The 25,497-nt window shown below is 46.5% G+C and overlaps 1 protein-coding gene across 5 annotated transcripts in view; it reads left to right on the top strand.

Moving 5' to 3' along the window:
• The window catches only part of IKBKB (inhibitor of nuclear factor kappa B kinase subunit beta), a 57,754-nt gene extending 32,993 nt beyond the window's left edge, over nucleotides 1-24,761 (top strand). For 2 of the 5 annotated variants that reach the window (XM_023214456.1, XM_023214459.1), the window contains 14 exons: nucleotides 2,010-2,134; nucleotides 7,206-7,313; nucleotides 9,097-9,226; nucleotides 9,597-9,791; nucleotides 10,587-10,701; nucleotides 11,491-11,614; nucleotides 12,214-12,365; nucleotides 12,525-12,586; nucleotides 13,656-13,765; nucleotides 14,823-14,872; nucleotides 14,980-15,079; nucleotides 15,280-15,427; nucleotides 18,907-19,034; nucleotides 21,428-22,892. In XM_023214456.1, the coding sequence (XP_023070224.1) occupies nucleotides 2,010-2,134; nucleotides 7,206-7,313; nucleotides 9,097-9,226; nucleotides 9,597-9,791; nucleotides 10,587-10,701; nucleotides 11,491-11,614; nucleotides 12,214-12,365; nucleotides 12,525-12,586; nucleotides 13,656-13,765; nucleotides 14,823-14,872; nucleotides 14,980-15,079; nucleotides 15,280-15,427; nucleotides 18,907-19,034; nucleotides 21,428-21,683 (1,803 nt within the window). In that variant the 3' untranslated portion in view covers nucleotides 21,684-22,892. Of the gene's footprint in view, nucleotides 1-2,009; nucleotides 2,135-7,205; nucleotides 7,314-9,096; nucleotides 9,227-9,596; nucleotides 9,792-10,586; nucleotides 10,702-11,490; nucleotides 11,615-12,213; nucleotides 12,366-12,524; nucleotides 12,587-13,655; nucleotides 13,766-14,822; nucleotides 14,873-14,979; nucleotides 15,080-15,279; nucleotides 15,432-18,906; nucleotides 19,035-21,427; nucleotides 22,893-23,225 lie in introns of those variants that run through there. The other 3 variants (XR_002732036.1, XM_023214458.1, XM_023214460.2) reach the window with 3 other exon arrangements.
• The last annotated feature ends 736 nt before the right edge of the window (nucleotides 24,762-25,497 follow it).

Genomic DNA, 25,497 nt, shown 5'->3' on the forward strand with positions numbered 1-25,497 from the left:
TATTTGGTCTGAATATTAGGTTTCTGTTTGAGTCACTAATTCAAGAATATTGTGTCAGGCACTGTGCTCAGGGCTGGTGGCGCAATGGGGAAAAAACAGAAGCCCTTTTCTGCCTTCAGACCTTAGAGTTTAGGAGGAAAGCAGGCATTACTGTGATGCTTATGCAGATAACTAAGAAATTACAGTTGCGGTGAATGTTACAAAGCAAGAGTGCAGGGTGTTGTGAAATTATGTATTGGGTGACCTCAGCCTGGTCTAGGACTTGAAGGGTGAGGAGGTGAAAAGGGCTGGAGGTGGGGAACAGGAGGGGGAATTCCATGCAAAGGGATCACACACAGGAAGACCTGAAGGTGTGGCTGGAACCGAGCACAAAAGGAAAAGAGAGTCTTGAGTTGAAGCTGAGAGCAAGGTAGGGCACAGATTATGAAGGGCCTTCAGGGCTGGGCTAAAGTTCTAGACTTTATCTTAAAACCTCTGCAGAGATTGATAGGTTTTAAGTGAGAGAAAGAGCAACTCTTTGGAAAGCCCACTCCTGATACTGTGTAGAGAAGGAATCACACCAAACAGGAGTGAATAGTGGGCGAGGTAGGGGCAGTGAAGAGGCAGAGGGCAGTTAGATTCCAGGAGAGCTTAGCACAGCTGCCCAGCAAGACCTGTGTTAGGTTGCTTGCTGATGGCAGTAGCCTCCATAATTGGGATGGACTTAAGGAGTCTGCAGCTTTCAGAGCAGGACTCGCAGGGGGCTGTGATTCAGGTGCCTGTGTTCATATGACGTGTGATTCGGTAGGTCCTTCTGGAGTCCTCCTCAGCTCAGCAGCAGTTGAGCAAGGGGGACCCCATGCTCTAACCAGGAGCTGAGTCAAGTCATTTACTCACATGAGCTAAAACATCTGTCCTTAACCAGACATAGAGGTTGACCTACCCATCCCGGAATGTCTTCTCTTGGTTTGGTCTTCTAGGCCCTTCCTTAAGCTTCACATTTCCAACCAGACCATGCACCACCCTGTCTCTGTGCTTTTGCTTGCCCTGGTCCTTTCTGTCTCCACCCACCTACTGAGCCCAGTCTGCACCCCCAGCACGCCTGTGCTGTATTCCCTTCCTCGGTCACCCCAGCTCTCTGCCTCAGCAGCAGCCATGCATCACGTTTTCCCTGCCTGTTTCTAAATATCCTGGCCTTTTCTGCAACCACATGGTACCTGGTTCAGGGGTTCAGCCAGCACTTAATGTGTGTATTTGGTGTGGACAGCCTGGCATCATTTTCCTTTAACATTTGTAGCCTCTCTTCCCATGTCTACACAGCGCCCACGACTGCATCCTGCCTTAAGCTAATTTTCAATAAGTGCCTGAAATGCTGCAACCCTCTTTTTTTTTTTTTCCTTTTTTCTTTCTTTCTGTTCTTTTTTTTTTTTTTTTTTTGAGACGAGGGCTCACTCTGTTGCCCAGGCTGGAGTGCAGTGGCACGGTCTCGACTCACTGGAACCTCCACTTCCCAGGTTCAAGCGATTCTTGTGCCTCAGCCTCCTGAGTAGCTGGGACTAAAGGTGCATGCCACCATGCCCAGCTAATTTTTGTATTTTTAGTAGAGATGGGGTTTCACCATGTTGGCCAGGCTGATCTCAAACTCCTGACCTCAAGTAATCTGCCTGGCTCGGCCTCCCAAAGTGCTGGAATTACAGGTGTGAGCCACTGCGCCTGGCCTGCAACTCTCATTTTTAAAGGGGAGAAGTTAAAGCCCGGTGAGGGGTGTGTGATGTACTCTGGCCCTGAATCTTTAGCCCCTCCATCAGGACTTACTGGAGTGAGTGGGGCATAGAAAGGTCTTAGAAATGGTAGCATGACATACCCGCTAAACATGCCTGGAGTGCCCTCCTCGCCCCGCATGCATGTGCCAGTGCCCCCTGGGATGGAGCCAGGAAAGCCTGGGGTGAAAGCAGTTGGCTGGCCGCCCCCTTCTGCCGTAGTCCCCCATGAGAGGAGCAGCTCAGGTGTGCCCCCTCGTGTCGCTGCAGGCCCCAGAGCTGCTGGAGCAGCAGAAGTACACGGTGACCGTCGACTACTGGAGCTTTGGCACCCTGGCCTTCGAGTGCATCACGGGCTTCCGGCCCTTCCTCCCCAACTGGCAGCCCGTGCAGTGGTGAGTGGGGCCGGGGCACCTGGATGGAGGAGGGAGCCCGTCTGCTCCTTTCTCTTCACGTACCCTGTTTCCCTGGCGCCCCATCACCGGGCCTGGGAGATCTGTGTTGTGTCTCTTCTGAGAGGAAGGCCTGTCAGGATCTAGCATGAGTAGGGGGACGGTCTGTGCTCCAAGGACCTGTTAATAGATACAGAGTAGCTGTTAAGTCTTCATGTGGATTCTGAGCCTTCACATCTTTGAATACTATGCTGTGTCAATGTCATCTGCTCTGGGTTCAGAAGTAAGACTATTGTGCGAATATGTGCACTTACACTGAGAATGCTGTGTGTTAGTAAACAGAAATAAAACACATGTATGCATGACAAGTCAGAAGGAAATATGTGGAAAATTGTTGACAAATTTTACTACAACCTCAATATAAATTTTTGTTTTAAAGTGTAAGAACATGACCGGGTACAGTAATCCCAGCACTTTGGGAGGCCGAAGCAGGTGGATACTTGAGACCAGGAGTTCCAGACCAGCCTGGCCAACATGGCAAAACCCCATCTCTACTAAAAACCCTAGCCGGGTGTGGTGGCTGGCGCCTGTAATCCCAGCTACTCGAAAGGCTGAGGTGGGAGAATTGCTTAAACCCAGGAGGCAGAGGTCGCACCACTGCACTCCAGCCTGGCCAACAGAGTGAGACTCTGTCTCAAAACAAAGATTAAAAAAAAAAAAAAAAAAAAACTGAGCATAAAGCATAAGAATGTAGCTGAAATTGTGAACTTAATTACACAAAAATTTTTCTAATACATTAAAGGATACAATGAAGATTTGTAGAATTACTCTATATTCTTTAGCTTTTGTTTTACTGATTAAAGAAATAATGCATTGTTCAGGATATGTTTATATAAAAGTTAATTATTACCACCAAAAATGGTATGTGAGGTAATGCATATGGTAATTAGCTCAATATAGCCATTCCACAATGTGTACATCATGTTGTACATGATAAATATAGACCATTTTTATTTGTCAGTTTAAATAAAGAACTGGGGGCAGAAAAGAAGAAAAAAAAGTTAATTTTACTGAAAGGCATAATTTAAAAATGAATATTCCCCCAAATCAGTTAGATTTCATTTAGGATTTTTCCTTGAGAGGCCACACACTAGTTTAAATGATGCTACTGCTGCTCAAAATTTACTTATCTCAAGTTTTAATTTTTCTGGAACCATAGTAAGTTCACGCGGCTCAAATTTCCAGAATAAGGGAGTATGCAGTGAAAAGTCATACCAGCCTCCCCCCAGGCACTCATTTCCCTCCCCACAGGCACCTGCTATCTTCCAAGAACGTTTTCATATATTCCAGGATTTTCATATCTTCCAGGGATGTTTGCTACATGTTCTAGTAAATTGGCATATGTTTGTTTATTTGTACATTGATATTTCCCCTCTTTTTTACCCCAATGGTAGCATTATCTGAACACAGTCCTGCACATGCTTTCAAGCTTTTCACACCATGAGAATTTCTTTTTGACTCAATTTATCTGCAACACAAAAAAATTATTCTTTTGAACTTAAATAGTACTGTACAGTTTAATTGCCCCTTAATTTTTGCCAGATTAACTTAGCTTCATTTTTGTGTTTTGGAAAATATGGAAACAGTAAAAAAAGCAGGAATCAACTGTCATCCTATAATTGGAAAACAATCACTATGAACAGTTTTGTGTCTCCAGGCTCTTCAGTGTTATATTTTTGTACTTTTTAAACAAACAAAAATAGGTTACTATAATATCCTCATACAACCTGCCTTTCAAACTAGATGTTGAAAATGCTTTATGTTTTCCTGTATTATTTGTAATGTCTGTTATTTCATTGGATGGCTGTGCTGTGGTTCATTTAACTTATCCCCCGTTGTTGGAAGCATGTTGATAATTTTTATTTCTTAAAATAACACTAAGAATAACATCCTTGTAGGGAAATTCTTGCACACAGTTGTTTCCCTAGGATAATACCTAGAAAGGGAAATGACAGATTAAAGACTTTGCACGTTGTAAAGGTTTTTGATACATGTTAGTTAGCAAACTGCTCACCAGGAAGGTCATATAAATACACGTCTCCACCTGGAGTGTGGACACTGCCCCTTTCACCACATCCTTGCCAACGCTGGCTATTGTCACCTTCTGGAAGTAATGAAAACAAAACATGAATGTTTTCAGAGGGCAAGTGTGTACATCATGAGAATATTTATTTATAAGAATAAAGTGGGCCGGGCATGGTGGCTCACACCTGTAATCCCAGCAGTTTGGGAGGCCGAGGCAGGCGGATCACCTGAGGTCAGAAGTTTGAGACCAGCCTGGCCAACATGATGAAACCCCATCTCTACTAAAAATACAAAAATTAACCGGGCGTGGTGGCACACGCCTATAATCCCAGCTACTTGGGAGGCTGAAACAGGAGAATTGCTAGAACGTAGGAGGCGTGGATTGTGGTGAGCCAAGATCGCACTGCTGCACTCTAGTTTGGGCAACAGAGCAAGACTCCGTGGTCTTACCAAAAAAAAAAAAAAAGAAAAGAAAGAAAGAAAGAAAAGAATAAAGTGTATCCTTTGAAATCAATTCCAGAAAAGTGGTCTTAGGTGACGGCAGTCTGTTCAATTCCACGTTTACCTCCCAGTGAGGGAGGTCCCTGCCCTGAGTTTGGAGAAATGGCAAAGTTTGCCCCACTGTGGTGACTTATTTTAAAACAGGCATTGCTTCTTTAGCTACATAAGTTCTGGAATATTGAGGAATTTGTTTATTAATTTATAGTCACACTTTATAGTGTATGCATTATAAAAACCACTTTAAGTTACATGTACATCTATAGTGTTTTTTTGTTTTTGTTTTTGTTTTTGTTTTTGAGACAGAATCTCACGCTGTTGCCCAGGCTGGAGTGTAGTGGCATGATCTGGGCTCACTGCACATCTATAGTGGTTTTAACTAAAGGAATTATTACATTTCTTCTGGTCACTTGTTGAGCATTTCTCTTATTTATGACAAGATGAGTTGAAATCCATTAGAACTAGAAGAGCAGGTGCTTTTTGAAAATACATTCCTAATGGCCCAGCATCCTCGTAGGAAATCTGTTGTCTGCAGAGCCATCTTCCTAGAGCTTCCCTCATCGGTGCTGGGGGGCCAGGTGGCCAGTTTCAAGTAGATTTTTCTGAAACCCAATAAGGAGCTGTTTTGTGGACTAATCTAGTTTTTAATGCTTTGGGCAACTTTTAAAAAATTTCACTATCTTATCTCAGATGGCAGGTAAATAGTGATTTCCAGACAAATGCAATTTGGGCTTTATAATTCTATTATAAAGCCACTTTGAAATACATTTTAGGACAAGCCCAAGCAATAAGCATCTTATTTTGGGTCCTTTTTAAATTTCCCATCAACAACTTAAGTTTTCTAGCAGAGGCTTATTCCACACTTAGATAATTAGAAAGTCTTGGAGCCCCCGACTTACAGCTGTCAGTTTCAGCCCAAGCGGTAAAGCACCAGCCTCTGCCATGCTCCGGCTCTTCTAGCTTTCCAGTGTGCTCCTGACAGGCTGGTTCACCACTTGCCAGTGAAAATTGTTTGGAGCAAAGCATTTTTTATTTGAATTTCCCAGATGTTTTGAGAATAGTTGGACATTCAGACAGAATAGAAAGAACACCAGACATTGGGTTTGAGCCCCTGATTCTGCTACTCTGTTGTGTGACCTTGGACAAATCATTTGATCATCATTTCCTTTGGTCCAAATTGGGGGACTAAAAATAATGTCTGCCACATGGGCCTGTCATAGCATTAAGTGAATAAATGATCTGTGTCAGAATACTTGGTTATCTATGAAGTATTATTCAAATTACTCTTCTTATTACCAAGATTTGAAGCCAGTTGCATGTAGATTATTTTTATTGGCCAGGCACTGTGGCTTACCCCTATAATCCTAGCACTCTGGGAGGCCAAAGTGGGTGGATTGCTTGAGTCCAGGAGTTTCACACTAGCCTAGGCAACATGGTGAAACCCCATCTCTACAAAAAATACAGAAATTAACTGGGTGTGGTGGCGCACACCTGTAGTCCCAGCTACTTAGGAGGCTGAGGAGGGATGATTGCTTGAGCCTACAAGGTTGAGGCTGCAGTAAGCTGTGATTGTGCCACTGCATTCCAGCCTGGGTGACAGAAAAAAAAATATTTTTACCTTCAAATACTACTTCAGATACCCCAAGAAGTTCCCTAAGTTGGGAAATGTATAAGTTCATTTATCCTTAGAAACAGTATTTAGCTGTGTACATTTAGAGGGAAGTATCTATGTGTGTGCGTAGGTTTTGCATATTTTATGTAAATGTTGTGTACATACTATAATCTAGGTTTGGAAGTCCCAGTTTTAACCTCTGTCAAAACACAAGAGTGTGTAGTAGATGAAACAGAAGATAGAGCAAATGAGAAGGAAAAACCAAGGATGAGATAAGGAGGCAGTAGTACTGTCTGCAGAACTCTGGGCACAAGATGGTCAGTGACTCTGCTAAAGGTTGCTTTTCAAAAACTCATTCAGGCAGTCCTGACCAGTCTTAAACTCTCAAAGAATCCGCCTGACTCAATGTGAATGAACTGACTGTTATTCCAAAAGATTGGGCCTACAAATCTCCTGTATAGTTGTAAACTGATATTATAAATGTAAAGTGGCTCTTGAGCGCTAAGTGTCATAGGGATGTGTATAACTGTATATTTCATTGACATCCCAGTCAACAATTGACTGCATAGATGAGAGTGGTCTCATGAGATTATAATACTGTATTTTTGCTGTACCTTTTCTGGGTTTAGATATGTTTAGATACACGAATATTTATCATTTGGTTACCCTGGCCTACAGTATTCAGTACTGGAGCATGCTGTATAGCTTTGTAGCCTAGGAGCAATAGGATGTACTATATAGCCTAGGTGTGTAGTAGGCTAAACCATCTAGGTTTGTGTTAGGTTCACACAAGGACTAAATCACCTAATGATGAATTTCTTAGAATGTGTCCCTGTCATAGCAACGTGTGACTGCACCTAACAAGATTCATATTTGCAGGCATTCGAAAGTCCGGCAGAAGAGTGAGGTGGATATTGTTGTCAGCGAAGACTTGAATGGAACAGTGAAGTTTTCAAGCTCTTTACCCTACCCCAATAATCTTAACAGGTAAGGCACAGCAGCATTATACGAATACATATTTTTCTTCCCTTTTTTAGAAATACAAGTCTGGACTGGGCGCGGTGGCTCATGCTTGTAATCCTGATACTTTGAGAGGCCGAGGTGGGTGGATCACCTGAGGTCAGGAGTTCAAGACCAGCCTGGCCAACATGGTGAAACCCCATCTCTACTAAAAATGTAAAAATTAGGAGTGGTGGCACACGCCTGTAATCCCAGCCACTCAGGAGGCTAAGGCAGGAGAATCGCTTGAACCCAGGAGGCAAAGGTTGCAGTGAGCTGAGATTGCGCCATTGCACTCCAGCCTGGGTGACAGAGTGAGACTCCATGTCAAAAAAAAAAAAAAAAAAAAAAAAAAAAAGAAATTCAAGTCTGAAGTGACATCTGATAACTTTTAAACAGGTTATCAGGATATCGTCCTGTGAGTAAGAAATTGACATAGTCCTTCTTAATCTTAAATCTAGAATGGGTTTCCTTCCCTCATCTCCCTAGAAATCATCTCTTTCCTAAGTTCACATAACAATTTATCTGTACCTCTTATTACCCTTAATAGCCTCTACCTTGTATCACATTTGGTTTTGCATAGGGTTTGTCTCTGATTCAACAGCAGTCCCTTTAAGGGCAGGGAATTATACCTTATTTCTCTTTCCACCCCTCATGTGGCCCAATTCTGTGTCACAGTCAACAAATAAACCTTTGTCATTTGAATGGCATTACAATCCAGTCTCAGAGCCAGAATCTAAACAATTAATAATATTGTGTCATTGTACAGAATTGGGTAACAGTGCAAAAGAAAGCTACGAGGCAGTCACACATAATTGAGTGGCATGGATAATGATTACCATATTTAAAGGGTGGAAGAGAGGATTGGATGGACTAGTGCTATAAGGAATGACGTGGGATAAGCTAGAACTTTTTGGAAGGGTCTAGACAGATGTGTAGGACGTGAACAGATGAGGAAGGAGGAAGGAAATTCTAAGGGGAAAGATTAAAGTGAGCAAGGCACGTTTGGGAGGTGGTGGGTAGCTGTGTTGGCCTCAGGAAAGGGTTTGAGTGCTCACAGGAGGCAGGCTCTGCAGGGCCAGGGGAAGGAGCTTGGAGTTTGTCATGTGAACCACTACATCTGGCAGCGTGGGATCTAGATTCTGTAGGGGTCACCTGAGCTAGGATGTGCCTATAAAGTGTATTTTAAAAACCTCATGGGTCATTCTTTTTCTTTCTTTCTTTCTTTTTTTTTTTTTTTTGGAGACAGTCTCCCTCTGTCACCCAGGCTAGGGTGCAGTGTGGCACAATCTTGGCTCACTGCAACCTTTGCCTCCCAGGTTCAACTGATTCTCCTGCCTTAGCCTCCTGAGTAGCTGGGATTACAGGCGCGCACCACCATGCCCGGCTGATTTTTGTATTTTTAGTCGAGACAGGGTTTCACCACGTTGGCCAGGCTGGTCTCAAACTCCTGACCTCAAGTGATCCACCCGCCTTGGCCTCCCAAAGTGCTGGGATTACAGGCATGAGCCACTGTGCCTGGCCCTCATGGGTCATTCTTATGCAGCCATTTAGAGGTCAGGAATCTCTGATTTCAGGGTATTTTAGAATTCAGGAGAGAGGTGTGAACACCTGAATAATTGAATGGAAATGTTTATACTGTTTCTGATAAACCCATTTTCATTTTCAATCACCATCTGTTGGCTGCCATCTGTGCATATACTGGGAGACACACACTGTAGCCCAACATTGGCTGGAAGTGTCTCCTCACACACTCTGCTCCTCTCCACAGCGTCCTGGCTGAGCGACTGGAGAAGTGGCTGCAACTGATGCTGATGTGGCACCCCCGACAGAGGGGCACAGATCCCACGTATGGGCCCAATGGCTGCTTCAAGGCCCTGGATGACATCTTAAACTTAAAGGTGAGCATGGAGCCAAGTTAGCCCTGAGGCAAAAGCTGGGGTCCCCAGCGGAACATGCACTTCTTAGGACAGAGCAGGGGATGGGACCAGCTGACCTAGTGAGAAAATTTAGGCTCCTGCATCAGTCTTTCTGCATAAGTAAAGAAAGGACAGTTGTGCTATTTGACATTGGCTATGAGGTCATAGCCACAGACAGGATTATGAAAGACGAAAATATGCGAAACATGGCACCTGACCTCCCTCCCTCAAGCCAGGCCGTTGCTTTGTGTGGTTGGGAAATGTTGGGAGTAGCAGAGAGAGGACCTAGGCAAATAGATGGGCATCTCCTTGAAGAAATTGGTTTTCCAGTAACATCTGGGTTGTGTTGCAGCTGGTTCATATCTTGAACATGGTCACAGGCACCATCCACACCTACCCTGTGACAGAGGACGAGAGTCTGCAGAGCTTGAAGGCCAGAATCCAGCAGGACACGGGCATCCCAGAGGAGGACCAGGAGCTGCTGCAGGAAGCGGGCCTGGCATTGATCCCCGATAAACCTGCCACTCAGTGTATTTCAGATGGCAAGGTGAGCCCTGGCTTCGTACACACCACCCTGTTTTCCTTGGCTGTGCCTCCTGGGAAACTCAACACACCTTCAGATTTTAATTCTGCTTTGTCATGTAGTCTGTTTATCACACAGTGTGGATACCTGCCTGGTGTTTAAGTTGGAGTATGGTGTTCTCTGTGTGGCCTGATAGGAAACACAAATCTCCTTGCTGGACTTGTTACTTCCAGACCCTCCAAGACCGTTCTCTTGCCTTTATTGCAAAAAATGATGCAGTAGCACTGGAATCTCTCAAGTCTCTCAAGTTGCCAACTTGGCCCTCTTCCAAGTATACTAAAAAAAAAAAAAAAAAAAAAAAAAAGATGCTGCATTGTCTTGAGTCAACTGAAACTATTTATGATGGCCTCTGTGTACAGAACTGTGAAACTATTTATGATGGCCTCTGTGTTAGGCACCTGTGTTAACTATAGCTGTGTAAGACATGGCCTATGCTCAAAAAGAGCTTCTCAGCTGACTTGTGGAGATAAAGTTATCATATGAGAAATAGTCACTGCATAGGGAAGTATATAGTGAATTTCTGAACTTCACAGGGATGACAGTAAAATAGAATGTAATAAGTTTGTAAATAAGGAGTGTGTTCCAACAGTAAGCATAGGCTGGAAACATTGGGAGAAAGACTTCATGTATGCTTCGCACTTGCTGGCTGAAGATGATGCTCTTGCCAAACAGTGGGGAAAGCTCTGGAACCTCTTCATTATTAGTTAGAAAAGAGAGGATTGGATCCACAAGATTCATTTTGTTCTTGTCCCTTTGCAGTTAAATGAGGGCCGCACATTGGACATGGATCTTGTTTTTCTCTTTGACAACAGTAAAATCACCTATGAGACTCAGATCTCCCCACGGCCCCAGCCTGAAAGTGTCAGCTGTATCCGTAAGAATTTGTTTTGTTTTGTTTTTCTAAATAATCAGTTATAATATGTGGGACAAGGCAGGGGAGGGAGACTGGACTAAGGAAGGGGGAGCCACATGAAGGAAATTAGTATCGCCAGTCCTCAGGGCAGTCTTCCTTATTTAGGACATGCAAGGAGTAGCCAGGCAAGAGAGAGTACAGGAAACCATTAGTGAATTTCAACCTCCTAAGCTGGGCATGGTGGCTCACGCCTGTAATCCCAGGACTTTGGGAGGCTGAGGCAGGAGGATCGCTTGAGCCCAGGAGTTCAAGACCAGCCTGGGTAATATAGTAAGATCTCATCTCTACAAAAAATTTAGAAATTAGCCAGATGTGGTGGTGTATGCCTGTAGTCCAGCTATTCAGGAGGCTAAGGCAGAAGGATCACTTGAGCCTGAGAATTCAAGGCTGCAGTGAGTCATGATCACTCCCACTGCGTGCCAGCGTGGGTGACAAGAGTGAGACCTTCTCTCTTAAAAAAAAAAAAAACAACAAATTTCCATTGAAAATGTATGGCCCTATATACATATGTGTCCAAATGGTTCATAAAGTGTTTCTTCAAATCAACAGCTACTTATTGACCACTGGTACATGCTGTTGGTACAAATACACGTATGTGACAGTAACCAGCCATAACACCCTCCAAAGTTACATGATCCTATAGTAGGTATAAAACGTGAAAGTGCCAGCAGTGTTGAAGGCAGGATGTGGTTAATTGTAGGAGAGTTATTGTGGTTATTTTTTGACAATTGCTTCTGTCTTTGTCTCCAGTTCAAGAGCCCAAGAGGAACCTCGCCTTCTTCCAGCTGAGGAAGGTGTGGGGCCAGGTCTGGCACAGCATCCAGACCCTGAAGGAGGATTGCAACCGGCTGCAGCAGGGACAGCGAGCCGCCATGTAGCGTGCCAGGCTTTTTTTTTTTAAACTTAATTTATTTAAAATTGCTTAGTGGCTTTGGCCACAGGGAGGTGGCTGAGGCAGGGACCCAGAAGCAACTGTTAATGAGCAACAAAAGGGAGACACTGGTTTGGACAGACGGGAAGCAGTTGGGTGGGCTGGACTGAGGCAGGCCCCTTTAGATCTGATGAGGTGAGGGTGGTTGGCCCAGGGCGAGGAGTATGGAACTGAAGCTGGGCTGGCCGAGCTGTGGATGGATTGGGAACCCAGAGGAGCTCACTGCCATGTGGATTAGCAAAACTCTTCTGGCTGTGCTGCTGGGGACTTATGGACTCTTTCCCCAGTGTAACTCGTTTGCCAACATCATTGGCCTTTTGTGTCTTCCTTTGCCTGATGCCAAGTTTGGTGCAGAACCTCAGGCATTGCTGAGGGCGAGGAAATTGTCCTTGGGTTATAAGTGGCTGCTATAATAATAGTGATGATGATGATAATTATAGCAGGGACCTCCCTTAACATTTGAGGGGGTTTTGTTATTGTACAGGAAATGGAATTTGGATCCCAGAGATGCTCCTAGACTCTATTCCTTGTGGTCCCTGCAGGATGAATCTCCTCCGGAACAACAGCTGCCTCTCCAAGATGAAGAATTCCATGGCTTCCATGTCTCAGCAGCTCAAGGCCAAGTTGGATTTCTTCAAAACCAGCATCCAGATTGACCTGGAGAAGTACAGCGAGCAAACTGAGTTTGGGATCAGTGAGTGCGCACTTTGCAATGAGTTTAAAGACACCATTTTTTTTTTTCTTTTTCTAAGGTTTCTTTTGTCCTATTATAATTGAGTTGCTTATTTCTGTTTCAGTTTTGTGGTGTTTTTATTTTGTTTTGTTTTGTTTTTCCTTCTCAATTTTTTTTCAGCATCAGATAAACTGCTGCTGGCCTGGAGGGAAATGGAGCAGGCCGTGGAGCTCTGTGGGCGGGTAGGAGACTCATTTGGGGTTTCTGAACTTACCGAGGGGGTGAGGTTTTGCTCCCACTTTTCACTTTCTCATCAAACACTGGGTCAATCTCTGTCAAGAATCAGGTGTTCCTCACCATGCTTTGAACTTGACTGGACCAGCTGGAAAGAGGCTAAGAGGAGCCAGTAAAGGGAGCCCCTCTGTGGCCAGATGCAAGAGTTGGGTGAATGGATGGAGATGGTCCAGATTTAAATAAGAAGCGTTAGGTTCCCTTGGGGAAAAGCCGAGACCATTTCCTGTTAGGAAGGGCATTGGATGGATGATCAACACTGCCTCTTGTTGAAGGTTTTTGACTAATTTTGTTGGGACGCTAAATCCATAGGAAGTAAAAGGTCCAGGCAGAAAGTCTCAGGACAACGTGAATCAGCTGTCACCAAAAAAACGCTAATTATGAAGGCAAAGGAAATACATGTGACTAAATGAACCTCACACGAACTGAAGATTGAAGTTAGGCTCTCGGGATTTTTCCTGGACGAATCCTCTGTTTTCCCCTGTGTGCTTGGGCAAAGATCTTCCCCTGTGTCTTAGTATCGCTTTTTATCAATCAGTACTGATGGGGTGTATGTGTGTTTCGTGTTGAATATTAACCATAGAAGGGGTGAGTGCTCCTCCCCATCTTGGGACTCATAATCTATGAAATAAAGCAGTCTGGGCCTCCCTGCCCAGTAGCATCGGGATAGACAGATGAAGAGAAGAGAAAGTAATGTGCCTTGGGCATCTTCTGTGAGCCAGGCACCATGCCAGAGGCTTTAAGTACTTCATCTTACTTCACTCCTCAGCCCTGTTAGAAGCCTATTTTATGCAAAAGGAAACCGCAGCTGGGGGTAAGTAACTTGCCGAGGGGTCACATAGCTAGAAAGTGGTGGACCCTAGATGCAAGCGCAGCCATTCTGACCCCACAGTCCATTGAGCCAGTCCATTGAGAGTCCTCAGGCAATGTGCAGGGTCCCCGGGTCTCGCTTCTCCGCAGATCTTGCATCTCAGCATGCTCCTACCACATCAGTTGACATTAGCACAGCTTTTCCATTAGGAGAACGAAGTGAAACTCCTGGTAGAACGGATGATGGCTCTACAGACGGACATCGTGGACTTACAGAGGAGCCCCATGGGCCGGAAGCAGGGGGGAACATTGGACGACCTGTGAGTACTGACTGGGGGGCCCCTCTGTGCCTAACACATACAGATAACCCTGGAGCTTCGGTGTGTGTGTCCAGGGCACCCTCAGTGGCTGTGTGGGACCATTCTCTAGAGCATGCTCCCCTGTGGGGTCACCTCCAGCAAATCATCACTTGAGCCTCAGTTTCCAAATCTGTTCAGTGGCAAGAAAAACAGTCTTACCCCATGAAGTTGTAAGGATGAATTCAGATAATGCATTTGAGATGGAGGCCATAATCTGTAAAGGCTGTAAAATGCAAGTAGCCTCTACCCCTGTATCAGACTTCCCTGATTTGTCTCACCCACCCTGACCCAGGCATAGCTCAGAACAGAAAGTAAGATAGAGAAGGAAGAACCTGACAAGGTGGAATTCGGACCTGGAAACCGTTCGTTTGAGTCTTTGTCAGGTATTTGGCATTGACTCCAGGAGGGGAGGAGGGGTCTAGGCAGATCACTTCTACCTGAAGGAGATCACATGTGCTCCTGGCGTGCAGGTGGAGGGAACCGGGCAGGCCAGGTCAGCCTCTTGAGGGCTGTGTCACCGTGAGCTCAGCAGTGTTCCCTGATTCTCTCTCTAGGATTCTTAGGACAGGAGCTCCAAATGTCAGAACTTTGATTCTGTCTTTTCTCTAATCAACCCTTTATTCTCCTCCAGTTCTTTTATTTGTATTTGTATTATTTAAGAGACAGGGTCTTGCCCTGTTGCCCAGGCAGGAGTGCAGTGGCACAATCATAGCTCACTGCAGCCTCGACCTCCCAGGCTCATGCAGTCCTCCCACCTCAGCCTCCCAAGTAACTGGGACTACAGGCGCATGCCACCGTGCTCAGCTAATTCAAATATATATATATATTTTTGGCTTGGCACAGTGGCTCACACCTGTAATCTCAGCACTTTGGGAGGCCAAGGTAAGAAGATTGCTTGTGAGCCCAGAAGTTCGAGATCAGCCTGGGCAATGTGGTGAAACTCTGTCTCTACCAAAAAAATATAAAAATTAGCCATATTTGACCTCAAATCTTGACAGAACTTCTTTGCATATTTTAGAGAGGAGCAAGCAAGGGAGCTGTACAGGAGACTAAGGGAAAAGCCTCGAGGTAAGTGGGGTTCTGTATCTGCCTTGGGCTTCTCCTTATTTCATTTATGGGGCATCACTACTCTCTGCTGGCTTCCTTGAGGAACTATGCTACCCTCCCCTCTCCAGACCAGCGAACCGAGGGTGACAGTCAGGAAATGGTACGGCTGCTGCTTCAGGCAATTCAGAGCTTCGAGAAGAAAGTGCGAGTGATCTATACACAGCTCAGGTATGAGCCCCGACCTTCCTACTCTGGAGGAAGGACTGGGAGATGCAGGCTGGGTGTGAGGTCACCTTCCTCCCTCCTCTCTGATTCACTGGACCTCATGAAGAGACTTTCTGCAGCTGCTGACTGGATGCACAGCTGCCATGGGTTCCGTTTTCTCCAGCCCAAATGCCATTAGAGTTTGTCATGTTTATTCTTTGCAGTAAAACTGTGGTTTGCAAGCAGAAGGCACTGGAACTGTTGCCCAAGGTGGAAGAGGTGGTGAGCTTAATGAATGAGGATGAGAAGACTGTTGTCCGGCTGCAGGAGAAGCGGCAGAAGGAGCTCTGGAATCTCCTGAAGATTGCTTGTGTGAGTGAGTGCTGTGGCCCCAGGCCCTTGGCCCATCAGCCTCCTGTGCCTTTCCACCTCTGTGTACTGCCGCCATCCCACACGGGACGCCACAGAGCCACCAGCAGTCCACTTGGCTGCTGCTCAGGTTTCACCTCGCTGTTATTTGACTTGGTGTGAGCAGGGAGGTCAGAGGAAGGGCCTGTGCTAATCATTTTCATTCATCTGTGTATTACTTTCCAATGGCTACTGTAAAGATTAGCACAAACTGAGGGGCTAAAACAACAGAAATTTGGGCTAGGCACGGTGACTCATGCCTGTAACCCCAGCAATTTGGGGAGGCCAAAGTGGGAGGATTGCTTGAGCCCAGGAGTTCAAGGCTGCAGTGAGCTGTGATTATGCCACTGCCCTCCAACCTGGGCAACAGAGCTGTCTCTACTAAAAACAAAAACAAATGTGTTATCTGAGCTCTAGAGCCCAGAAGTCCCGTGTGAGCAGGGTTGAGCTCCCTCTGAGGGCTCTTGGGGAGGGACCGTCCTTGCTTCTTCCAGCTCCCGGTGGCTCCAGGTGTTCTTTGGTGTGTGACTCCAGTCTCTGTTTCTGTCTTCCTGTGACCCCTGTGTCCCTTATCTGGGTGACTCTTACAAGAACACTCGTCATTGGATTTGGGAACCACCCAAATAGCCCGGAGTGATGTCATCTCAGGATCTCTAAAGACGTTTTTCTCCAAGTACTATCACACTCACATGCTCCAGGAGTTGGGATGTGGGTATATCCTTTTTAGGGCCACCAATTCAGCCCACCATCATGCACAGCAGTGCAACTTGGTTGACCATCATCTGCGTCTACGCTGCCCTCAGTGCCGTAAGCCAGGCTTTCTGTGCACACCATCTTAATGTAGCTGTGAGTCCACAGAATGCCACACGGTGGGGAAATGGGAAACAAGACAGCCAAGAACTAAGACGGGCAGACCTGGCTGTGTTGTGGGAGCCAGAGCTGCTGGGAGTGCAAGCCCCATTGTGAAAGGCTGCAGAGAAGGTGACATGAATGGAAGACTGATTTAGGCATCAGTTGCCTTTAAGAGCAAAGGGAAGGAGAGAGGGAGATCGTTGCTCATGGTGGAAGCAGGATGTGGTGCATTAGGAGATTCTCATTGTCAAAGGCAGAGGGGACAATCCACACACAGTGCAGAGAACAGAGGGGCTGGGGTCACGTGCCAGAGCACTGGGCATGCCTTGGGAGTGGGAGTGACACATCCTCCTGTAAAAAGAGAGGAAAGGGAGAAAGCAGGATGACAAGGTAGAGAGGATCTGAAGAGGAGAGGGAGGTGCAGGTGTGCACAGGTGATAGCGTGATGTGCCGTCTATATCCATTGAGCATTTATTGAGTGCTAACCGTATGCCCAGCAAGACACACAGATGAGAAGGCATGGCACCTGTTCCAAGGAGGGCCTGATCCTTTGAGGGGCACAGACAGAGGCATGAGTGAGAGCCGTTCAGGGCAGGAAGGGCTAGGAAGCAGCTCCAGGAGGCATGAGCTGCAGTTTCCATGCACAGGGGGAGCTCCAGTTTGTCTTAGAGGAGAGGGAGCAACAAGAAGGTCCACAGGGAGCTGTTCCAGCTGAAGAGTGAGGGTGTTCCAAGACAGAGGCCTTGCTTTATCAAAGGCAGAGAGCCTGGGGAGTCAGTGTGTTCCGAGTGGGGACAGGCTGGTGTGTGTGGGGAAGGCTACGATGGAGGATGAAGCTGCTGAGGTAGGCAAGGGTGAGCTTACGCGGGCCACGCTTTGTTTTCTTTTTTTTTTTTTTTTCGAGACAAAGTCTTGCTCTGTTTCCCATGCTGAAGTGCAGCAGTGCAATCTCAGCTCACTGCAACCTCCACTTCTCAGATTCAAGTGATTCTCCTGCCTCAGCCTCCCAAGTAGCTGGGACTATCGGCTCATCCCACCACACCTGCCTAATTTTTGTATTTTTAGTAGAGATGGGGTTTCACCATGTTGGCCAGGCTGTTCTCGAACTCCTGGCCTCAAGAGATCCACCTGCCTTGGCCTCCCAAAGTGCTGGGATTAATGGCATGAGCTACTGCGCCTGGCCCGTGTCCATTTCCAAAGCACATAGGACACATCACAGTATCTGTCTTTTCCCTTGATATTAAAAGAATTGAGTGTGGGGACGTGAGCACATCTGGGATTTGGGGAAGTCCCTCTCCAGGCAGCTGGAGAATCTGAGCCCTTGGCCAACCTCAGTACTGAGAAGGGCCCCTCAGTGGGGCTGGAGTTGAGCCGCCCCTGTGCAGCACAGGACGGGGCGGGGCAGGAGCTGGGGCAGGGCCTGGCTGGGAGGGAGCCAGGCAGCGCAGGAGCCATCCCCTGCCGCACTTTTGGTCAAGGGCAGAAGCACAGGAGGTCAATGCTGGGCCTCTCCCAGGCACAGTCAGCAGGGAAGGTGCAGCAGGAGGACCAGGAATGGAGGCTTGGGTGCTTGCATGGCTCCTTGACTTGTGGGCCTTGAGGTTTCGCTGGAGGGGAGGATGTGGAGCCAGGAGGGTTCCATGGCCTGAGGGACACTTGAGGGGATGAAGGACTGCAGGCCACAGTGAGTGCCAGGAGCGGGGGTTGGGGGACTACACAGGTGGGTTGGGGAGCATGCAGGGCAGAGATCAGTGGAGGGGTGACCTGAAGGTTGGCCAGCGGTCGTGGGCTGTGAGCTGAGGAGGCTCAGGTAGCTGGAACAGGAGCCCCTGCTTGACCTTTTGGGCTGGGAGGAGCAGTGGCTGCGGCCCCTTCGGAGTCAGGGCATCCTGGTTTCTTCTCAGCCAGGTCATAGAGGATGTGAGCCACAGGAACTCCCATAGCCTTTGTGTGTGTGTCTGTCTTCTACCTGGAAAAGAGTAAAAATACTTTCCTGTTCTTTTCTTGTAAAAGTTCCTTAAGGGGCTGGACGCAGTGGATCATGAATCCTAGAACTTTGGGCGGCTGAGGCAGATCACCTGAGGTCAAGAGTTCGAGACCAGCCTGGTCAATATGGTGAAACACTGTCTCTACTAAAAATACAAAAATTAGCTGGGTGTAGTGGCACATGCCTGTAGTCCCAGCTACTTGGGAAGCTGAGGCAGGAGAATTGCTTGAACCCAGGCGGTGGAGGTTACAGTGAGCCAAGATCGCTCATTGCACTCCACCTGGGTGAGACAGCGAGACTCTCAATCATTATCAATCAATCAAGCAATAAAGCCGATGAAAATAAAAAAACCTGCAATAAGTGTAGGCACCCAGGTCTCCTTAAATTTAGAATCCTTTCCTCAAAAGTCCCCCTGTTGATACAGAAACACTTTTGAAGCCAGATGTGAAGCACCAGCTGCCCCCCAGGTGGGGTTGCCGACTGGTAGGCTGTAGGGTTAGCTCTGGCATCTGGCAGTCAGTTGTCTCCTGAGAAAATACTGTGGCGTGAATGCAAAATGTGATTCGTCACTTGGCTCCTAATTTCTTTTGATTTTGTCCCCTAGAGCAAGGTCCGTGGTCCTGTCAGTGGAAGCCCGGATAGCATGAATGCCTCTCGACTTAGCCAGCCTGGGCAGCTGATGTCTCAGCCCTCCACGGCCTCCAACAGCTTACCCGAGCCAGCCAAGAAGAGGTAGGTCCCCCTTAGCAGTGCCAAGTGTGACTGTCGAGGGCACGTCAGGAGATTGGAGATGGAGGTGTTTGTCACTGGTAAATGTCTGTCCAATGATATCGCTACCTCTCTGGATATTTGTTGCGTCTGCTAGGTCCTGTGGAGACAAAAGTTACATGTTTTGCTCTCATAGTCCCTTGAAACTTACTAACTAGTTTCTTTGTCCAAGGCTTGGATGACTAACTGCTTAATGAGAACATTGGAAATGCTGGTCGGGCACATGCTGCTACCTTTTATCCACAGGAAGCCACATTCCCTTCAGGGAGGCCCACTTCATCTCCCCTGAGCCATCTGCCCCCACTCACCCTACCACTACCTTGAGTTACCGAGTCACCACCCTCCTTCCGGTGCCACTGACCTTCATGTTCTTCCCGTCCTCAGCCTCCTCTTGCCTGAACCATGGCGGCAGAGGTCGGGGCAGGGCTTTCTGCCTCCTGCCTCCTGCCTTTCTGCTGCCAAGCCCTGTGTGGTTGAATTAATCTTCCCAAAATACCACTCTGACCAAGGTATTCCTTGGTCAGTCATGAATAACAGCTTCCCCCTCCGTTATAGATGCTCAGGTCTGAGCTTTCTTCAAGTCTCATCTGGGCCAGCAGCACAGCATCAAATTCTCAGGTCCTGCTGGAGACCTCACTTGGGAGCTCAGGGTGGGGCCCAGCAGTCTGTGTCTAGCAGCCCTCCGCCCATTCTCCAGCACACTGCAGGCCACCTCTGTTCCCACGGTCGTCTCTTCCTGTGGTTTGTTTTGTTTGACACTTTCTGTGTGCAGGGCTCTATGGGTTTCTGCAGGAACTAATCTCTAGGCATGGGAAACACTGATGATTGCCTGGGGCAGGGGAGGAGGATGGGAGTGACCGATAATGCAAGATTTCTTCTGAGGATGAAGAAAACATTCTGAAACTAGACATGGTGATGGTTGCACAACTCTGTAAATACGTGAAAACCCTTGAATTGTACACTTTAAATGGGTGAGCTTTATGGTATGTAAATTATATCTCAATACAGTCTGCTTTGAAGAATCTTGTTCTTGTCCTTGGGGACTTTGTAGCCTATTTTGATATTTATGTGGCCTTGGATACTTAATTTTCTCTCGGCCGTATGGCACATTCTTGTAATCCTAACACTTTGGGAGGCCGAGGCAGGAGGTTTGCAGGAGTTTGAGGCAAGCCTGGGCGACATAGTGAGACTGTTTCTCTCTTTTTTTTTTTTTTGAGACGGAGTTTCACTCTTGTTGCCCAGGCTGGAGTGCAATGGTGCGATCTCAGCTCACCTCAAACTCAGCCTCCTGGGTTCACGCAGTTCTCCTGCCTCAGCCTCCCGAGTAGCTGGGATTACAGGCATGAGCCACCAGGCCTTGCTAAATTTGTGTTTTTATTAGAGACAGGGTTTCTCCAGCCTGTTGGTCTGGCTGGTCTCAAACTCCCAACCTCAGGTGATCCATCCGCCTCAGTCTCCCAAAGTGCTGGGATTACAGGCGTGAGCCACCGCATCCGGCCCTTTTTTTTGTTAAATAAAAAGTACTTCCCCAACCTCTCATGAGCTCCTATAGTAGCTAGGCCAGGAGCCTCTTCCATTCCCTTCTAGGGTAGGCACTGAGCCTTTAGCCTAGCTAGAGGCCCCGTAGCTGAGGTTTGGCAAAAATGTACTCTGAGCTCCTGCCATCAGATTGTCACATTTTGCAGAGTGAGAGGAGTTCCGGGGCACCGTCTTCCCTTATGTGGCTTATTCCCTTCAACGATGTCCTCAAAGCTCTAGAAAGGTAGACCTGGGTATATAGGATGTCTCTTGTCTCCCCACAGCATAGAGCTGAGGTTAGAAAAAGATGTTTTATTACATGCTGCTCTTTCTCAATGTGGCCCAGTCCTCAGAGGAAACATGGGTTTCTTATTATAGAAAAGAGAGAGATCAGATTAGATGAAACCAAATCCCAGAACTGCTTTTCAACAGATTCCAAGGAACTACGGAACCCTGATAAATTGGTTGGCCTTTTTTTTTTTTTTTTTGTCTACTTCAGAAATTGGAGAACAGGTGATTTGGAGAATATCTTTAGATTTGGGCAGTTTGAGAATTAAATTCAGCTATCTAGTAAGTCAGAAAGCAGAAAGAGCTCTTTTTACTTCTGACTTTTTATTGAGATCTGTTTGCCTTTTTGGCAGTAATGCTCATGTGTGGAAAGTGCATAACAAGATGAAAATATTAGTCAATGGGTTGGTGTTTTAAGACACTCAGGATCAAAATAATTGTTACTTCATTTAAAAAGTATTATCAGAACTCTTTAGCATATTTTAAAATAGTAGTGTTAGCTCTGATAACTAATAATGACCGCTTTCTAATAATTTGATCATTTTCTTTAGTGAAGAACTGGTGGCCGAAGCACATAACCTGTGTACCCTGCTAGAAAACGCCATACAGGACACCGTGAGGGAGCAAGACCAGAGTTTCACGGTAACAGCCTGTGTGAGCCCCCTGCGATTCCATGTCCTTTCATTCTATAGCAAAAGAGAAAAGAAAATGGAAACGCAATCTGGCATTATCCCCAACCTCAGTGTTTGTTTGTTTGTTTATGACAGGGTCTTTCCCTGTCACCCAGGCTGGAGTGCAGTGGCATGATCTTGGCTCACTGCAACCTCCACTTCCCGGGTTCAAGTGATTCTCATGCCTCAGCCTCCTGAGTAGCTGGGACTACAGGCGTGCGTCACCACACCCAGCTGATTTTTTCAGTGTATATTTATAATTTTCCAGTACACATTTTTTATTATTCATAATAATAGTGATAACTAACAATTATTGAAGGCTTACAACTGCGTATATGCATTATCTTATTTAATCCTTGCAACACTTAATTCCTATGATGAGGAGGAAGGTAGCATTGTTCCCAGAAGTCTGTCCCCACCTGCACCGTTGATACTACTGCTGAGGATTTGTGTGTTGAGTGCTGGGCTGGGAGCAGGAACCAGCCATGGCCTTGTCCTCAGGGCCTTGGAGCTTAGCAGTAGGTAGTACTAGTTATGAGAACACTAGTCAAGATATAGGTACATTAAGACAAATCTTCATTGTTGAGAGAATCCTGCATCATTTGCTTAGATCTTTACATGGTCTTTACCTGCTAATCACTTGCTAACCTCCCCTAACTTTAAGCTTTTCGGAAGAATTGCAGGGGGTACCCCTGTGAATTGCAGCCTTTGCTGATGTAGTCACGTGTCCTCCTCCAGTCTGTGGTCATTCTGTATTTCTTGCTGCTCTCTTCCTCCTGGCACGATAATGTTTTGATCAGTTCATTGCTTACTTGCACGTCTGTGGGAGGAAGAGGAAGTCTCATCAGGCCGAGTCATGCGGTGAGGCTGGAAATCCATAGCTGAGATTAGCTCCCCACAGTGAGCACGAGAGTGAGTGCTGTGAGCCACAGTGGTACTGACATCGCCTTTCTAATTCCCACAGTCACAGAATCTCAAGGACTCTGAGCCAATCCAAAGAAAAGATCCTGTACAGTTTGAATATGTAACTTAGCTCAAGAGTGCCCTGCAGTCACCAAACTTATTAATAAAAGGGTTTGGCTTTTTAATTTGTATTTGTTTAATTAATTAATTTATTTTATGTAGCCTGGGTCTTGCTGTGTTGCCCAGGCTGGTCTTGAACTCCTGGCCTCAAGCAATCCACTCGCCTCTGCCTCCCAAAGTGCTGAGACCACAGGCATGGGCCACCATACCTAGCCAATAAAGGGGTTTCAATATATTTCTTTTTATTTTTGTTTGTTGTTTTTTTTTTTGAGATGGAGTCTCGCTCTTTTGCCCAGGCTGGAGTGCAATGGTATGATCTCAGCTCACTGCAACCCCTGCCTCCCAGGTTCAAGTGATTCTTCTGCCTCAGCCTCCTGAGTAGCTGGGACTATAGGAGCTTGCCACCACACCAGGCTAATTTTTGTATTTTTAGTAGAAACAGCGTTTCACCATTTTGGCCAGGCTGGTCTCGAACTCCTGAGTTCATGATCTGCCCACCTTGGCCTCCCAAAGTGTTGGGATTACACGCATGAGCCACTGCGCCCGGCCGGGTTTCAGTATATTTCTAAATTGTCCTGATTGCCTCCTGAAGAGGAACAATAACCTGAAATGTGTTGGTGGCTGTTGTATTTTTAACATGTCTGTTGACTTTCAGGCCCTAGACTGGAGCTGGTTACAGACGGAAGAAGAAGAGCACAACTGCCTGGAGCAGGCCTCCTGATGTGGGGGAACTTGACCCCCTGACATGGGGCTGTCCATAGCAGGCCTTGTGCGGTGGGGGGACTTGACCCCCTGACATGTGGCTGCCTGGAGCAGGCCTCCTGACGTGGGACTGCCTGGCTGCGGCTCTCACATGGCGGTTCCTGCTGCACTGATGGCCCAGCAGTCTCTGGTATCCAGATGGAGCTCTCACTTCAGCAGCTGTGATTTTCACCCAGGACCCAGGGCGCAGCCTTCCCCAGGCACTGCCGGTGTCTTGTCTGCACACTGGAGGTCCTCCATTACAGAGGCCCAGCGCATGATGCCGGCCCCACGAGTGTTCAGGGCTACAGCCACAGCAGCTCCTTCCTCTGCCTTGAGAAAAGTGCTCGGAGTACGGTTTGCCACACACGTGACTGGACAGTGTCCAATTCAAATCTTTCAGGGCAGAGTCGGAGCAGTGCTTGGTGCCAGCCTGTCCTCTCCTGCTCTCCAATGGCCCTGCTCCCTGTCCTCTCTCACGTTACAGCTTGTGTTTCTTCTGGATTCAGCTTCTTTTAAACAGACAGTTTAATTATAGTTGTGGCCTGGCCCCATCCTCACTTCCTCTTATTATTTCACTGCTGCTAAAATTGTATTTTTACCTACTGCTTTGGTGGTTGTCCTCTTTTCGGCAAAGTTGGAGTGAGTGCCAAGCTCTCCATCTGTGGTCCCTTCAGCCACAGAGAGACTCGCCGTAGTAAGGGTGGGAGAGCAGCTGCCTTATTCTGAGTCCCCAAGATTACTTGGGGGTGATTGTCACAGAGGAGGGACAAAAAGGATATCTGCTGACCACTGGCCTGCCCACGCCATGCCCACGTCTCCGTTCCTGCTCAAGAATGTGTGCGTGTGGCAGTGCTGGGCTGGGGAGTCCCTGTCTCTCACAGCATCTAGCAGTATTAAATGGATTCATTTTAAAAATAGCTTCTATATTTTGTGACATGTCTCAAACACTCATACTGGGTTCCACAATCCACTGTTAGAATACTGATGGTTAGAGTTTCTGAACTAAATAATGTATAGTGCCTGGATCATTACTAGTGCCATAACCCTGCTTCTTCAACATTTCACAGAACTTCTCTTTTATATAAAGGCAAGAGCATAAAATGAGTTCAGATGATCACAAACAGGTGAGTTTTTTTGGAGACGAAAGTTGGAGTAGGAGACTTTCACAAGTGGTTTCCATGGAGATAGAATGAAGCGTTCTCTGGTCAAGTAAGTTTAGGGAATGATTAATGTTTCACTTGCTTTATGGAGATTCACACTATGCACTGGGAAAGTGTCTGAAAAGACTTAAAATAAAGAAACCTGCTTAACTTTGTATAAAAACACTGTTTACCAATGTCATTTGGCTATAGAAACATTTTCTCCTGCTGATTGTGTGTGTGAAACATGTATTAACATTCCAATGTTACTAGCATTTAATAAAGCACGATTTTGGAAACCTGGTAAATGACAGTGGGAAATAACACCCAAAAGGCAAGGATGGGGTCAGACTGGGGAGGGAAAGGATGTTGGGCTAAAGACTGTAAGCTTATGTTACAGGCAACTGAGCCACTGAAGAATTTTGACCAGGAAAATGCCAACCAAAGCAGTCATTTTAAAAGTTTATGGCTGTTCAGTTACAGGACAAGTTGTGAAAAGAAAGAAAGAAAAATGGAAAAAAAAAAAAAAGTTTATGGCTGGAACAGTATAACTGAATAAAAAGTGAAAAGCCAGGCCAGGCGCGGTAGCTCACGCCTGTATTTCCAACACTTTGGGAGGCTGAGGCAGGCAGATCACCTGAGGTCGGGAGTTCGAGACCAGCCTGACCAACATGGAGAAACCCTGTCTCTACTAAAAATACAAAATTAGCCAGGTGTGGTGGGGCACACCTGTAATCCCAGCTACTCGGGAGGCTGAGGCAGGAGAATCGCTTGAACCTGGGAGGCAGAGGTTGCGGTGAGCCGAGATTGCACCATTGCACTCCAGCCTGGGCAACAAGAGCAAAATTTTGTCTCAAAAAAAAAAAAAAAAAAAAAAAAGTGAAAACCCAGGAGTTAGAATGTCTGCTTCCAAAAAGATGAGATAGATACACTTTTTCCTCTCAGTAAGTACAGCTAAACTCCTTGGTCATGTAAACAAACACAAGACTCTGAAAGGTAGATATAAGACAGAAGACTATCCCTGGACCTTGGGATCTGAGGAAG

Source organism: Piliocolobus tephrosceles, chromosome 7 (assembly GCF_002776525.5).
Source record: "Piliocolobus tephrosceles isolate RC106 chromosome 7, ASM277652v3, whole genome shotgun sequence".
NCBI lineage: Eukaryota > Metazoa > Chordata > Mammalia > Primates > Cercopithecidae > Piliocolobus > Piliocolobus tephrosceles.